This window comes from Coregonus clupeaformis, unplaced genomic scaffold, assembly GCF_020615455.1.
Source record: "Coregonus clupeaformis isolate EN_2021a unplaced genomic scaffold, ASM2061545v1 scaf0064, whole genome shotgun sequence".
Lineage (NCBI taxonomy): Eukaryota > Metazoa > Chordata > Actinopteri > Salmoniformes > Salmonidae > Coregonus > Coregonus clupeaformis.
The window spans coordinates 786,422-799,309 of NW_025533519.1; the positions used below are offsets into that span (position 1 = coordinate 786,422).

The 12,888-nt window shown below is 45.0% G+C and overlaps 1 protein-coding gene across 1 annotated transcript in view; it reads left to right on the forward strand.

The window, feature by feature from the left end:
• The first annotated feature begins 250 nt into the window (after positions 1 to 250).
• LOC121556568 (dual 3',5'-cyclic-AMP and -GMP phosphodiesterase 11A-like) overlaps positions 251 to 12,888 on the forward strand; it is a 30,598-nt gene continuing 17,960 nt past the window's right edge. The window contains exons 1-9 of the mRNA XM_041870443.2: positions 251 to 1,425; positions 3,661 to 3,819; positions 5,140 to 5,229; positions 7,594 to 7,734; positions 9,129 to 9,193; positions 10,940 to 11,084; positions 11,596 to 11,671; positions 11,799 to 11,866; positions 12,065 to 12,157. Of these exons, the coding sequence (XP_041726377.2) occupies positions 574 to 1,425; positions 3,661 to 3,819; positions 5,140 to 5,229; positions 7,594 to 7,734; positions 9,129 to 9,193; positions 10,940 to 11,084; positions 11,596 to 11,671; positions 11,799 to 11,866; positions 12,065 to 12,157 (1,689 nt within the window). The 5' untranslated portion in view covers positions 251 to 573. The remainder of the gene's footprint in view (positions 1,426 to 3,660; positions 3,820 to 5,139; positions 5,230 to 7,593; positions 7,735 to 9,128; positions 9,194 to 10,939; positions 11,085 to 11,595; positions 11,672 to 11,798; positions 11,867 to 12,064; positions 12,158 to 12,888) is intronic.

Sequence of the window (12,888 nt, forward strand, 5' to 3'; positions counted from 1 at the left end):
AAAATGATTCAAAGGAAATGTAATTTAAAATTCTCATTCATTTGAAATTGGAGCCCTGTAAAGAGAGCGAGCCTGTGTCTGAAATGGCACCCTATTTATTCATCATAGGCCCTGGCAAAAAGCAGTGCACTAAATATGGAATAGAGTGCCATTTCAGGTGTCCCTGGCTTATAAAGAGAGAGAGAGCATCAACTTCTACTGCTACAGGCACGCGGACAGTGCTTTCCTCCTGATCTGCAGCACGCCGACAGTGCTTTCATCCTGATCTGCATTGTATAAGCTACAGAATCACCAGGGCATCTGGTGATGTAGTCTTAGCTGACTGACATATAGCCCCTCAGCTTGCGACACTCGGCGTCATCAATTTAGTCTCAAGAAGTAAACAGAATTCATTAATATTTAATACCCTAGCTGAAAATCTCTGCTCGCAGCATTCCATAGAAGAGGACGACGATGGATTGTTTTAAATGGGCAGCAGGGAGTACATGAAGAGTTGAAAGGCATCCTATCAGTCTCTCACTCGCTCTCTCTCTCTCTACATAACCTGAAGAACCGTCTGCTCCAGAGCACCTCATGAATTGTCTTGGTAACTCCAGTTATCCTGATATTCTTCTGCTTCTTCTTAGGGTCTTTTCTGTTTTCCAGATGACTACTTTTGACTTCTCCGACGTGGAAGCGTTTTTGGACTGCCACCCAGACCTCTTTGAGGAGTATGTCGTGCGTAAAGGAAAATGCGATACGGTGAGCAGGTGGTTGAAGGACCAACAGCCGCCCAAAGTCTCCCTAGCCGAGGAAAAGCGTGGCGGAGTGCCCAGGGACCCCCTCTGGCCGACCAACACTGACGGTCTCCGGCGCCGCTCCTCCCACATGGAGCTCCGACGGAACTTCGCCCGGTCCAAAGCCACCACCGCTCATAGAACCTACGACGAGCACGCCAGTCACAGGGAACACGATGATTCCCAGTCCAGCATGAGACGCCGCGCGCTACTGCGCAAAGCTAGTTCCTTGCCGCCAACCACCGGGCACATTCTGAGCGCCCTTCTCGAGTCCAGGGTCAATGTGCCCCAGTACGCTTCCAGTGCCATTGACTACAAATACAGACTGAAGGAGACCAACGAGAGGGAGTTCTTCCTTGAGTTGGTGAAAGATGTCTCCAATGACCTGGACATGACCAACCTGAGTTATAAGATCCTAATCAATGTGTGTATCCTGGTGGATGCGGATAGGTGCTCGCTGTTCCTAGTTGAGGGACCCTCTCACAAGAGAACGCTCGTGTCTAAGTTCTTTGATGTGCACTCGGGCACCACGGTGCGACCCTCCTCGAGCACTCTGAACTCTAACGAGGTGCAGGTGCCGTGGGGAAAGGGCATCATCGGATACGTGGCAGAGCATGGGGAGACTGTAAACATACCCAACGCATATGAGGTAAACATTATCCATTTGGAAACATCAATTTTCCTAAATTTGACCTATCACTGCAAACCCTAAATGCAAAATTCGAATATTTCATTTTTATTCAAAGCTATTTTTGGGATATAGAAACGAAATATCATGAAATTAAAAGTTTGTGAATCCTCTATGGATACAGTGCCTTCAGAAAGTATTCACACCCCTTGACGTTTTTCACATTTTGTTGTGTTACAAATTGGGATTAAAATTGATTTAACTTGATTTAACTTTTTTTTGTCAACGATCTACACAACATACTCTGTATTGTCAAAGTGGAAGAAACAATCTGAAACGGCATCCTATCAGTCTCTCTCTCTCTCTCTACAGAACCTGAAGAACTGTCTGCTCCGTTGGTAAATCCAGTTATCCTGATATTCTTCTGCTTCTTCTTAGGGTCTTGAAAATCATAATTCCACTTTGACATTATGGGGTATTGTGTGTAGGCCATAATGTGTGTAGGCCAGTGACAAAAATAATCTAAATGTAATCCATTTTAAATGCAGGCTGTAACACAATTTTTTGGGGAAAAAGTCAAGGGGTGTGAATATTTTCTGAAGGCACTGTACATCCTTCCCCGATCAGGACACATCCGTTTTAAGCTTTCATCCACACATCATCACCATGACAACTATTGTAGAGTTTTTTTTTATGGGTAATTATTACAATTACATCATTTTTTTTATGGGTAATTATTACAATTACATCAAAGAAAATACAGCCCATCCACCATCGTTTCCTCCATAGACAGAGATATGAAAACCATGGACATTTAATTCCCTGCAAGGCTGCAAGCTCCATATCTCTCGGTCACCGGAGTCCCACCCACCAGTTGCGCGTGCGCTATACGTCATTATATCGTGGCGATGGGCGGCTCGCGAGGCAGAGGCAAAGGCAACTTGTTGAAGTTGGTCCGGCCTCGTTGGGTCTATTACTGCAATGAGTGCACGTACATCTTAGAGACACTGTCGGGAACTAGGCTACTGGCGGGATCTAGGCAACAGGCTACCAGGAATAGAGCCGCCTCGTGTGATTTTGACTGATATTTTGCCCAGTCCTGGGACCCAGTGGACCAATTTATTTTACCTGGGTCCGTACCAAATGGCACCCTATTCCCTCCATAGTGCACTACTTTTGGGAAAAAAAGAGCGCAAGCCCTGGTGAAAAGTAGTGCAGTAGGTGGGCAATAGGGCCTCATTTGGGATACAGATTTGGATTAATAGCAATAAGGTATACAGGTAACTGTCGAAATAAAGGAGATACTTTAGTAAATGAGGGATACAAGTATATTGAAACCAGCTGTGGTTGCTGAGTTAATTAAGGAATTAACATCCCATCATGCATAGGGTCATGTATAAAAATGCCCAACTGCCCATTATTTTGGCTACCATGGCTAGAAGAAGAAATCTCAGTGACTTTGAAAGAGGGGTCTCAAAGGAGCATAGGGGTTTTAAATGGAGTGTGTGTGTGTGTGTGTGTGTGTATGTGTGTGTGTGTCTGTCTCAGTCCCCAGATCTCAACCGAATTGAACACTTATGAGAGATTCTGGAGCAGCGCCTGAGACAGCGTTTTCCACCACCATCAACAAAACTCAAAATTATGGAATTTTCGTGGATGAATTAAAAAAAATTGAAATAATGTTGTATTGTCACATGCACCTGGATAGGTGCAGTGAAATGTGTTGTTTTACAGGCTCAGCCATGGTAGTACGGCGCCCCTGGAGCAAATGAGGGTTAAGTGCCTTGCTCAACGGCAAATCGACAGATTTTCCACCTTGTTGGCTCGGGTATTGGAACCAGCCACCTTTCGGTTACTGGCCCAACGCCCTCCAATAGAGTTCCAGACACTTGTAGAATATATGCCAAGACTCATTGAAGCTGTTCTGGTGGCTCATGTTGGTCCAAAACCCTATTAAGACACTTTATGTTGGTGTTTCCTATATTTTGGCAGTTGCCTGTAAGGTCTGTGGTGCACTGCACGCTGCACATGAGGTGCTGTAGGCTACTTTAACACAGTGTTTTGATCAATACTAACTAGGCTACAGTCATTCTCTAACCTCCATTCTCTAAAGAATGAATTATATTTCCTCCCATCAAATCTATTCAGTTGGTTCAGGTTGATTTCTGAATTCAAAAACAATATGTGCATGTGTTAGTATGTGTGTGTGTGTACAGTATTTGTGACATTTCCTCTCCTATACGTCTCGTCCTGTAGGACCATCGGTTCAGTGATGAGATAGACAAGCTGACCGGCTATAAGACCCAGTCCATCCTGTGTATGACCATCTGTAACAGTGATGGAGAGGTCATCGGGGTTGTGCAGGCCATCAACAAGAACCCTATCGGAACACCTTTTACTGAGGACGATGAGAAGGTCAGAGTTCAAAATACTATTTGAAATAATTTCAAATACTTTAGCTGGGTTTGATTGGTAGTCGTAAAACTAAAACTTCCTATACAATGAGAATTCATTATTGTCACTGACAGCATCTCCACTACTTCCACCAGAGGGAGATCAATGTTATTGTCTCAGAACCAAGCATTTTTTTTTTTTGCTGGAAGATTATTATTTCACATACAGGAATATCAAATAAGAACTAACCCCAATACAAATGTTGCAGCTATAGGGCTTTCACTAATGTAGACATTTTTCACATATTGGTCCTGTGTAACCATGTCCTGTCAATTAGTTTTCTCTCTCTAAGTAGCCAGTTTATTTTTGTTGTGTTGTCCCAAATGACACCCTATTCCCAACATGGTGCACTACTTTTGACCAGAACTCTATGGGCCCTGGTCAAAATTAGTGCACTACATAGGGAATAGGGTGATTAAGGAATAGGGTGCCATTTGGGATTAGCTGAGTCCTAATTAATGCCCACCAGGTGGCAGGATTTAGTTAAACAAGACCGTCAACTCTTTTTCAACACTTTATGCATTAGAAGTTCAAAAGAGTGATAGATACAGACCCATTTATATGAAGAAGTGCAATTCTTGGCAACCCCTTGTTATGCATGCTATTTGCAAATCTGTTTGAACCTACTCTTTGTGGGAAATGGCAGCACATATCAAAGAGTTGGGTTGAGACGTAGGTTTAGTGTGTGTTGGAAAATAGGTCTAGGTCTGCTGTCTTTGAATGGCCGACAGTCTGTTTAACAGAAAACCAATTAAAAAAGAGTCAATCTTACTTATGTGACTGCTTGTTGTCTAGCACATTCAGAAGACCTCAGTACATGAGTCATTCCTTTACTAAGTCGATACTCCATTAAGAGGAAAGCAACCAGGTGTGTTAATAGACGTTGAAGAAAAGAAGAACGCTATCAAGGGTAAACTAGCCATCTACACACACCTACACCTACACACACACACACGCGCACACACACACACACGCGCACACACACACACACACACACACACACACACACACACACACACACACACACAGACACACACACACACACACACACACACACACACACAGACACACACACACGCACACACACACACAGATAAGCTAGATGGCCAAAAAGGTTTGTTAAATCCCACTAATGGATTTTGTGGCTTGGCTGTTTTGAAGGAACACATTACAGTTGAGATCAGACTGCAACCACTGAATTAAAGATGTTGTTTTTCCTTTTTATCATTTAGCCTCAGACCTATAACTATTTTTCTCTTCTCCTTTGCTTTCCCCCATCAGGTGCTGCAGATGTATCTACCGTTCTGCGGAATATCCATCTCCAATGCCAAGTTGTTTTCAGAGTCTCGGAAGGAGTACGAGAGGAGCAGAGTGAGTTGGCTCATACTCTCTTAGAAAAAAGGGTTTCAAAAGGGTTCTTCGGCTGTCCCCATAGGAGAACCCTTTTTGGTTCAAGGTAGAACCCTTTTGGGTTCCATGTAGAACTCTCTGTGGAAAGGGTTCTACATGGAACCAAAAAGGGATCTACCTTGAACCAAAAATGGTTATTTAAAGGGTTCTCCTATGGGGACAGCTGAAGAAACCTTTTAGGTTCTATATACAATGCATTCGGAAAGTATTCAGACCCCTTCACTTTTTTCCACATTTTGTTACGTTACAGCCTTATTCTAAAATTGATTAAAATGTTTTTTCCCCCTCATCAATCTGCACACAATACCCCATAATGACAAAGCAAAAACGGAAATATCACATTTACATAAGTATTCAGACCCTTTACTCAGTACATTGTTGAAGCACCTTTGGCAGTGATTACAGACTCAAATCTTCTTGGGTATGACGCTACAAGCTTGGCACACCTGTATTTGGGGAGTTTCTCCCATTCTTCTCTGCAGATCCTCTCAAGCTCTGTCAGGATGAGATGGGAAGCTTCGCTGCACAGCTATTTTCAGGCCTCTCCAGAGATGTTTCATCGGGTTCAAGTCCGGGCTTTGGCTGGGCCACACAAGGACATTCAGGGACTTGTCCTGAAGCCACTCCTGCGTTGTCTTGGCTGTGTGCTTAGGGTTGTTGTCCTGTTGGAAGGTGAACCTTCGCCCCAGTCTGAGGTCCTGAGTGCTCTGGAGCAGGTTTTCATCAAGGATCTCTCTTTACTTTGCTCCGTTAACCTTTCCCTCGATCTTGACTAGTCTCCCAGTCCCTGCCGCTGTAAAACATCCTCACATCATGATGCTGCCACCACCATGCTTCACCGTAGGGATGGTATTGGCCAGGTGATGAGCGGTGCCTGTTTCCTCCAGACGTGACACTTGGCATTCGGGCCAAAGAGTTCAATCTTGGTTTCATCAGACCAGAGAATCTGGTTTCTCATAGTCTGAGAGTCCTTTAGGTGCCTTTTGGTAAACTCCAAGCGGGCTGTCATGTGCCTTTTACTGAGGAGTGGCTTCATTCTGGCCACTCTACCATAAAGGCCTGACTGGTGGAAAGCTGCAGAGATGGTTGTCCTTCTGGAAGGTTCTCTCATCTCCACAGAGGAACTTGGGAGCTCTGTCAGAGTGACCATCGGGTTCTTGGTCACCTCCCTGACCAAGGCCCTTCTCCCCGATTGCTCAGTTTGGCCGGGCGGCCAGCTCTAAGGAAAAGTCTTGGTGGTTCCAAACTTCTTCCATTTAAGAATTATGGAAGCCACTGTGTTCTTGGGGACATTCAATGCTGCAGACATTTTTTGGTACCCTTCCCCAGATCTGTGCCTCAACACAATCCTGTCTCGGAGCTCTACGGACAATTCCTTCGACCTCATGGCTTGGTTTTTGCTCTGACATGCACTGTCAACTGTGGGACCTTATATAGACAGGTGTGTGCCTTTCCAAATCATGTCCAATAAATTGAATGTACCACAGGTGGACTCCAATCAAGTTGTAGAAACATCTCAAGGATGATCAATGGAAACAGGATGCACCTGAGCTCAATATCGAGTCTCATAGCAAAGGGTCTGAATACTTATGTAAATACTGTTTTTTAAGTTGTATAGATTTGCAAACATTTCTAAAAACCTGTTTTCGCTTTGTCATTATGGGTTATAGTGTGTAGATTGATGCAGATTTTTATTTAATTAATCAATTTTAGAATACGGCTGTAACGTAACAAAATGTGTAAAAAGTGAAGGGGTCTGAATACTTTCCGAATGCACTGTAGCACCTTTTTTTGTCTCTTACATAGTCTGTCTGTCTCTCGCATAGCCTGTCTGTTTCTCACATAGCCTGTCTGTCTCTCACATAGCCTGTCTGTCTCTCACATAGCCTGTCTGTCTCTCACATAGCGTGTCTGTCTCTCACATAGCCTGTCTGTCTCTCACATAGCCTCTCTGTCTCTCACATAGCCTGTCTGTCTCTTACATAGCCTGTCTGTCTCTCACATAGCCTGTCTGTCTCTCACATAGCCTGTCTGTCTCTCACATAGCCTGTCTGTCTCTCACATAGCCTCTCTGTCTCTCACATAGCCTGTCTGTCTCTCACATAGTGTGTCTGTCTCTCACATAGCCTGTCTGTCTCTCACATAGTGTGTCTGTCTCTCACATAGTCTGTCTGTCTCTCACATAGCCTGTATGTCTCTCAACGATAGGAGCAGAGTGAGTGGGCTCACATAGCCAGTCACTACACCGTTCTCCAGATTCTCTCTCTCTCTCCATTTCTTAGACAAATAGAGAGAGTGGTCAGTGTTGTTGTTGTGCTCCCCCAGGCTCTGCTAGAGGTGGTGAATGACCTGTTTGAGGAGCAAACAGACCTGGAGAAGATAGTGAGGAAGATCATGCAGAGAGCTGTGACCCTGCTGCAGTGTGAACGCTGCTCTGTGTTGCTGCTGGAGGACATACACTCACCTGTGAGACTGACCTCTCCCCTCCTCTCCTCTGCTTCCTTCTCCCCGGCTCCTCTCACCTCTTCTCCTCTGCTTCCTACTCCCCGGCTCCTCTCACCTCCTCTCCTCTGCTTCCTTCTCCCCGGCTTCTCTCACCTCTTCTCCTCTGATTCCTTCACCCCGGCTCCTCTCCCTTCCTCTCCTCTGCTTCCTTCTGCCGGCTCCTCTCCCCTGCTCTCCTCTGCTTCCTTCTCCCCGGCTCCTCTCACCTCCTCTCCTCTGCTTCTTTCTCCCCAACTCCTCTCACCTCTTCTCCTCTGCTTCCCACTCCCCGGCTCCTCTCACCTCCTCTCCTCTGCTTCCTTCTCCCCGGCTTCTCTCACCTCTTCTCCTCTGATTCCTTCACCCCGGCTCCTCTCCCTTCCTCTCCTCTGCTTCCTTCTGCCGGCTCCTCTCCCCTGCTCTCCTCTGCTTCCTTCTCCCCGGCTCCTCTCACCTCCTCTCCTCTGCTTCCTTCTCCCGGGTCCTCTCACCTCCTCTCTTCTGCTTCCTTCTCCCGGCTCCTCTCACCTCCTCTACTCTGCTTCCTTCTCTACGGCTCCTCTCACCTCTTCTCCTCTGCTTCCTTCTCCCCGGCTCCTATCACCTCTTTTCCTCTACTTCCTTCTCCCGGCTCCTCTCACCTCTTCTCCTCTGCTTCCTTCTCCCGGGTCCTCTCACCTCCTCTCCTCTGCTTCCTTCTCCCGGGTCCTCTCACCTCCTCTCCTCTGCTTCCTTCTCCCGGCTCCTCTCACCTCCTCTACTCTGCTTCCTTCTCTACGGCTCCTCTCACCTCTTCTCCTCTGCTTCCTTCTCCCCGGCTCCTATCACCTCTTTTCCTCTACTTCCTTCTCCCGGCTCCTCTCACCTCTTCTCCTCTGCTTCCTTCTCCCCGGCTCCTCTCCACTCCTCTCCTCTGCTTCATTCTCCCCGGCTCCTCTCCCCTCTTCTCCTCTGCTTCCTTCTCCCTGGCTTCTCTAACCTCTTCTCCTCTGTTTCCTTCTCCCGGTTCCTCTCACCTCCTCTCCTCTGCTTCCTTCTCCCGGCTCCTCTCACCTCCTCTCCTCTGCATCCTTCTCCCCGGCTTCTCTCACCTCTTCTCCTCTGCTTCCTTCTCCCAGGTCCTCTCACCTCCTCTCCTCTGCTTCCTTCTCCCGGCTCCTCTCACCTCTTCTCCTCTGCTTCCTTCTCCCGGGACTCACCTGTCAACAATAGACCTCATCTCCTCCTCTATTTTCCTCATTTCTCCTTCCTTCTGTTTTCCCTCCAATTCGTCCCTCTCCAATTCTTCCCTCACCAATTCTTCCCTCAACAATTCTTCCCTCTCCAATTCTTCCCTCTCCAATTCTTCCCTCTCCAATTGTGTGTCTTTTATGCAGGTGGTAAAGTTCTCTAAGACCTTTGAGCTCATGTCTCCCCTGTGTAACATGGACCGTGACATCAGGTGAAGTCCTCGCTGCTTGGGACAAGATATTTTAATAATTATACATACAGTTAAAGTCGGAAGTTTACATACACCTTAGCCAAATACATTTAAACTCAGTTTTTCACAATTCCTGACATTTAATCCTAGTAAAAATTCCCTATCTTAGGTCAGTTAGGATCACCACTTTATTTTAAGAATGTGAAATGTCAGAATAATAGTAGAGAGAATTATTTATTTCAGCTTTTATTTCTTTCATCACATTCATCAGAAGGTTACATACACTCAATTAGTATTTGGTAGCATTGCCTTTAAATTGTTTAACTTGGGTCAAACATTTCGGGTAGCCTTCCACAAGCTTCCCACAATAAGTTGGGTGAATTTTGGCCCATTCCTCCTGACAGAGCTGGTGTAACTGAGTCAGGTTTGTAGGCCTCCTTGCTCACACACGCTTTTTCAGTTCTGCCCACAAATGTTCTATTAGATTGAGGTCAGGGCTTTGTGATTGCCACTCCAATACCTTGACTTTGTTGTCCTTAAGCCATTTTGCCACAACTTTAGAAGTATTCTTGGGGTCATTGTCCATTTGGAAGACCCATTTGCGACCAAGCTTTAACTTCCTGACTGATGTCTTGAGATGTTGCTTCAATATATCCACATAATTTTCGTTCCTCATGATGCCATCTATTTTGTGAAGTGCACCAGTCCCTCCTGCAGCAAAGCACCCCCACAGCATGATGCTGCCATCCCCGTGCTTCACGGTTGGGATGGTGATCTTTGTCTTGCAAGGAACCCCCTTTTTCCTCCAAACATAACGATGGTCATTATGGCCAAACAGATATGTTTTTGTTTCATCAGACCAGAGGACATTTCTCCAAAAAGTACGATCTTTGTCCCCATGTGCAGTTGCAAACCCTAGTCTGGCTTTTTAATGGCGTTTTTGGAGCAGTGGCTTCTTCCTTGCTGAGTGGCCTTTCAGGTTATGTCGATATAGGACTCGTTTTACTGTGGATATAGATACTTTTGTACCTGTTTCCTCCAGCATCTTCACAAGGTCCTTTGCTGTTGTTCTGGGATTGATTTGCACTTTTCGCACCAAAGTATGTTCATTTCTAGGAGACAGAATGCGTCTCCTTCCTGAGCGGTATGACGGCTGCGTGGTCCCATGGTGTTTATACTTGCATACTATTGTTTGTACAGATGAACGTGGTACCTTCAGGTGTTTGGAAATTGCTCCCAAGGATGAACCAGACTTGTGGAGGTCTACAATTTTTTTCTGAGGTCTTGGCTGATTTATTTTCATTTTCCTATGATGTTAACCAAAGAGGCACTGAGTTTGAAGGTAGGCCTTGAAATACATCCACAGGTACACCTCCAATTGACTCAAATGATGTCAATTAGCCTATCAGAAGCTTCTAAAGCCATGACATCATTTTCTGGAATTATCCAAACTGTTTAAAGGCACAGTCAACTTAGTGTATGTACACTTCTGACCCACTGGAATTGTGATACAGTGAATTATAAGTGAAATAATCTGTCTGTAAACAATTATTGGATAAATTACTTGTGTCATGCACAAAGTAGATGTCCTAACCGACTTGCCAAAACTATAGTTTGTTAACAAGAAATGTGTGGAGTGGTTTAAAAATGAGTTTTAATGACTCCAACCTAAGTGCATGTAAACTTCTGACTTCAACTGTAACAATTGATAGGAAAGACTGACATCTGCCTGTAACGCCAATCCATGTATTTGGCATTTCTTGAGAGTGTGTGTCTCTTTGACAAAGTCAGCATGGAGAAGCTGTCCTGCTCTGATTGGCTGATCAATAACAGCATTGCTGAGCTGGTGGCGTCCACAGGACTGCCTGTCAACATCAGTGACGTCTGTCAGGACCCCCGCTTCGATGCTGAGGTGTGGCACCAATCACTCACAATCACACACCCACACGGACACACACACACACACACGTTTTGGACACACACGTTCGCACACACACACGCAGGCACGCACGTACAGACGTAGGATCTTAATTTGAGCCAGTTTGCTACAGCAGGAAAATAATCCTGAAGAAACAGGAAATGTGAATTATTATGTGGATTATAATTAATGGAAATGTTTTGTAGGGGTTGATACATTTTTCGTTCCTGACAATCCTGACATTTTAAAGTGGAAATTACAAACTTTAAAAGCTTTTTTAAACCTCGAATACACTACAGGTTTGCATTTCCTTCTGTGCAGGAACATTCTCAGCAACAAAAGAATGACTCAATTAAGACCCTACATCTGTATGCGCACACGCACACACACGCACGCACGCAGACGCACACGCACACACCACACACACCACACACCACACACACACCACACACACTCAGATGCGTGGGCGTGCACACACAGTAACATTCCACTCCGTACTCCCCAGGCAGATCAAGCCTCAGGATTCCACATCAGATCAGTACTGTGTGTCCCAATCTGGAACCGGACTCATCAGATAATAGGTGGGTTCACCAGTCTGTTCACCAATCTACTGTCGCTTGAAAACCACTCTGTCTTTTTACCTTTCTACTATTCCACGCATTCAATTATCATTCAAAAATATTGATGTATTTTCTGCACTGTTCTAAGGGGTTGCCCAGATTCTAAATCGCCTGGACAGGAGGACATTCAATGATGCAGATCAAAGACTGTTTGAGGTGACGACTGAGGGTCTATCTATATCTATATCTATATCTATATCTATATCTATATCTATATCTATATCTATATCTGTATTACAGTAGATGTTAGAAACCTGCCCTCTCGACTGAGGTTCTATCTATATCTGTATTACAGTAGACGTTAGAAACCTGTTTTATTGTTAGAACATTGTTCTACCCTGTGTCTCCACACAGGCGTTTGTGATATTCTGTGGGCTGGGGATCAACAACACCATGATGTACAACCAAGTGAAGAAGACCTGGGCCAAGCAGTCTGTGGCCCTGGATGTGAGCATTGATAGGTTGCGTCCCAAATGATCAAAAGTAGCGCACTATAAAGGGCATAGGGTGCCATTTGGGACTGACCCGTGTACTTTTCTCCCCTCACTCTCTAGGCATTTAGGATTATTTTTTAAATGTATCTTTCCTAAACTAACACTCGCACTTGACATTCCCCCCTACTAGCACTGACTTTACTGATAGTTACCAGCTCTGACTTTACTGATAGCTACTAGCACTGACTTTACTGATAGTTACCAGCTCTGACTTTACTGATAGCTACTAGCACTGACTTTACTGATAGCTACTAGCACTGACTTTACTGATAGCTACTAGCACTGACTTTACTGATAGCTACTAGCACTGACTTTACTGATAGTTACCAGCTCTGACTTTACTGATAGCTACTAGCTCTGACTTTACTGATAGTTACTAGCACTGACTTTACTGATAGCTACTAGCTCTGACTTTACTGATAGCTACTAGCACTGACTTTACTGATAGCTACTAGCTCTGACTTTACTGATAGTTACTAGCACTGACTTTACTGATAGCTACTAGCTCTGACTTTGCTGATAGTTACTTTATTGAGGAAAATGTATTTACTATGACTGAGATATGTGGTTGTCCCACCTAGATATCTTAAGATGAATGCACTAACTGTAAGTCGCTGCACTAACTGTAAGTCGCTCTGGAAGAGAGCGTCTGGTGAATGACAGAAATGTAAATGTTAGCTAGCT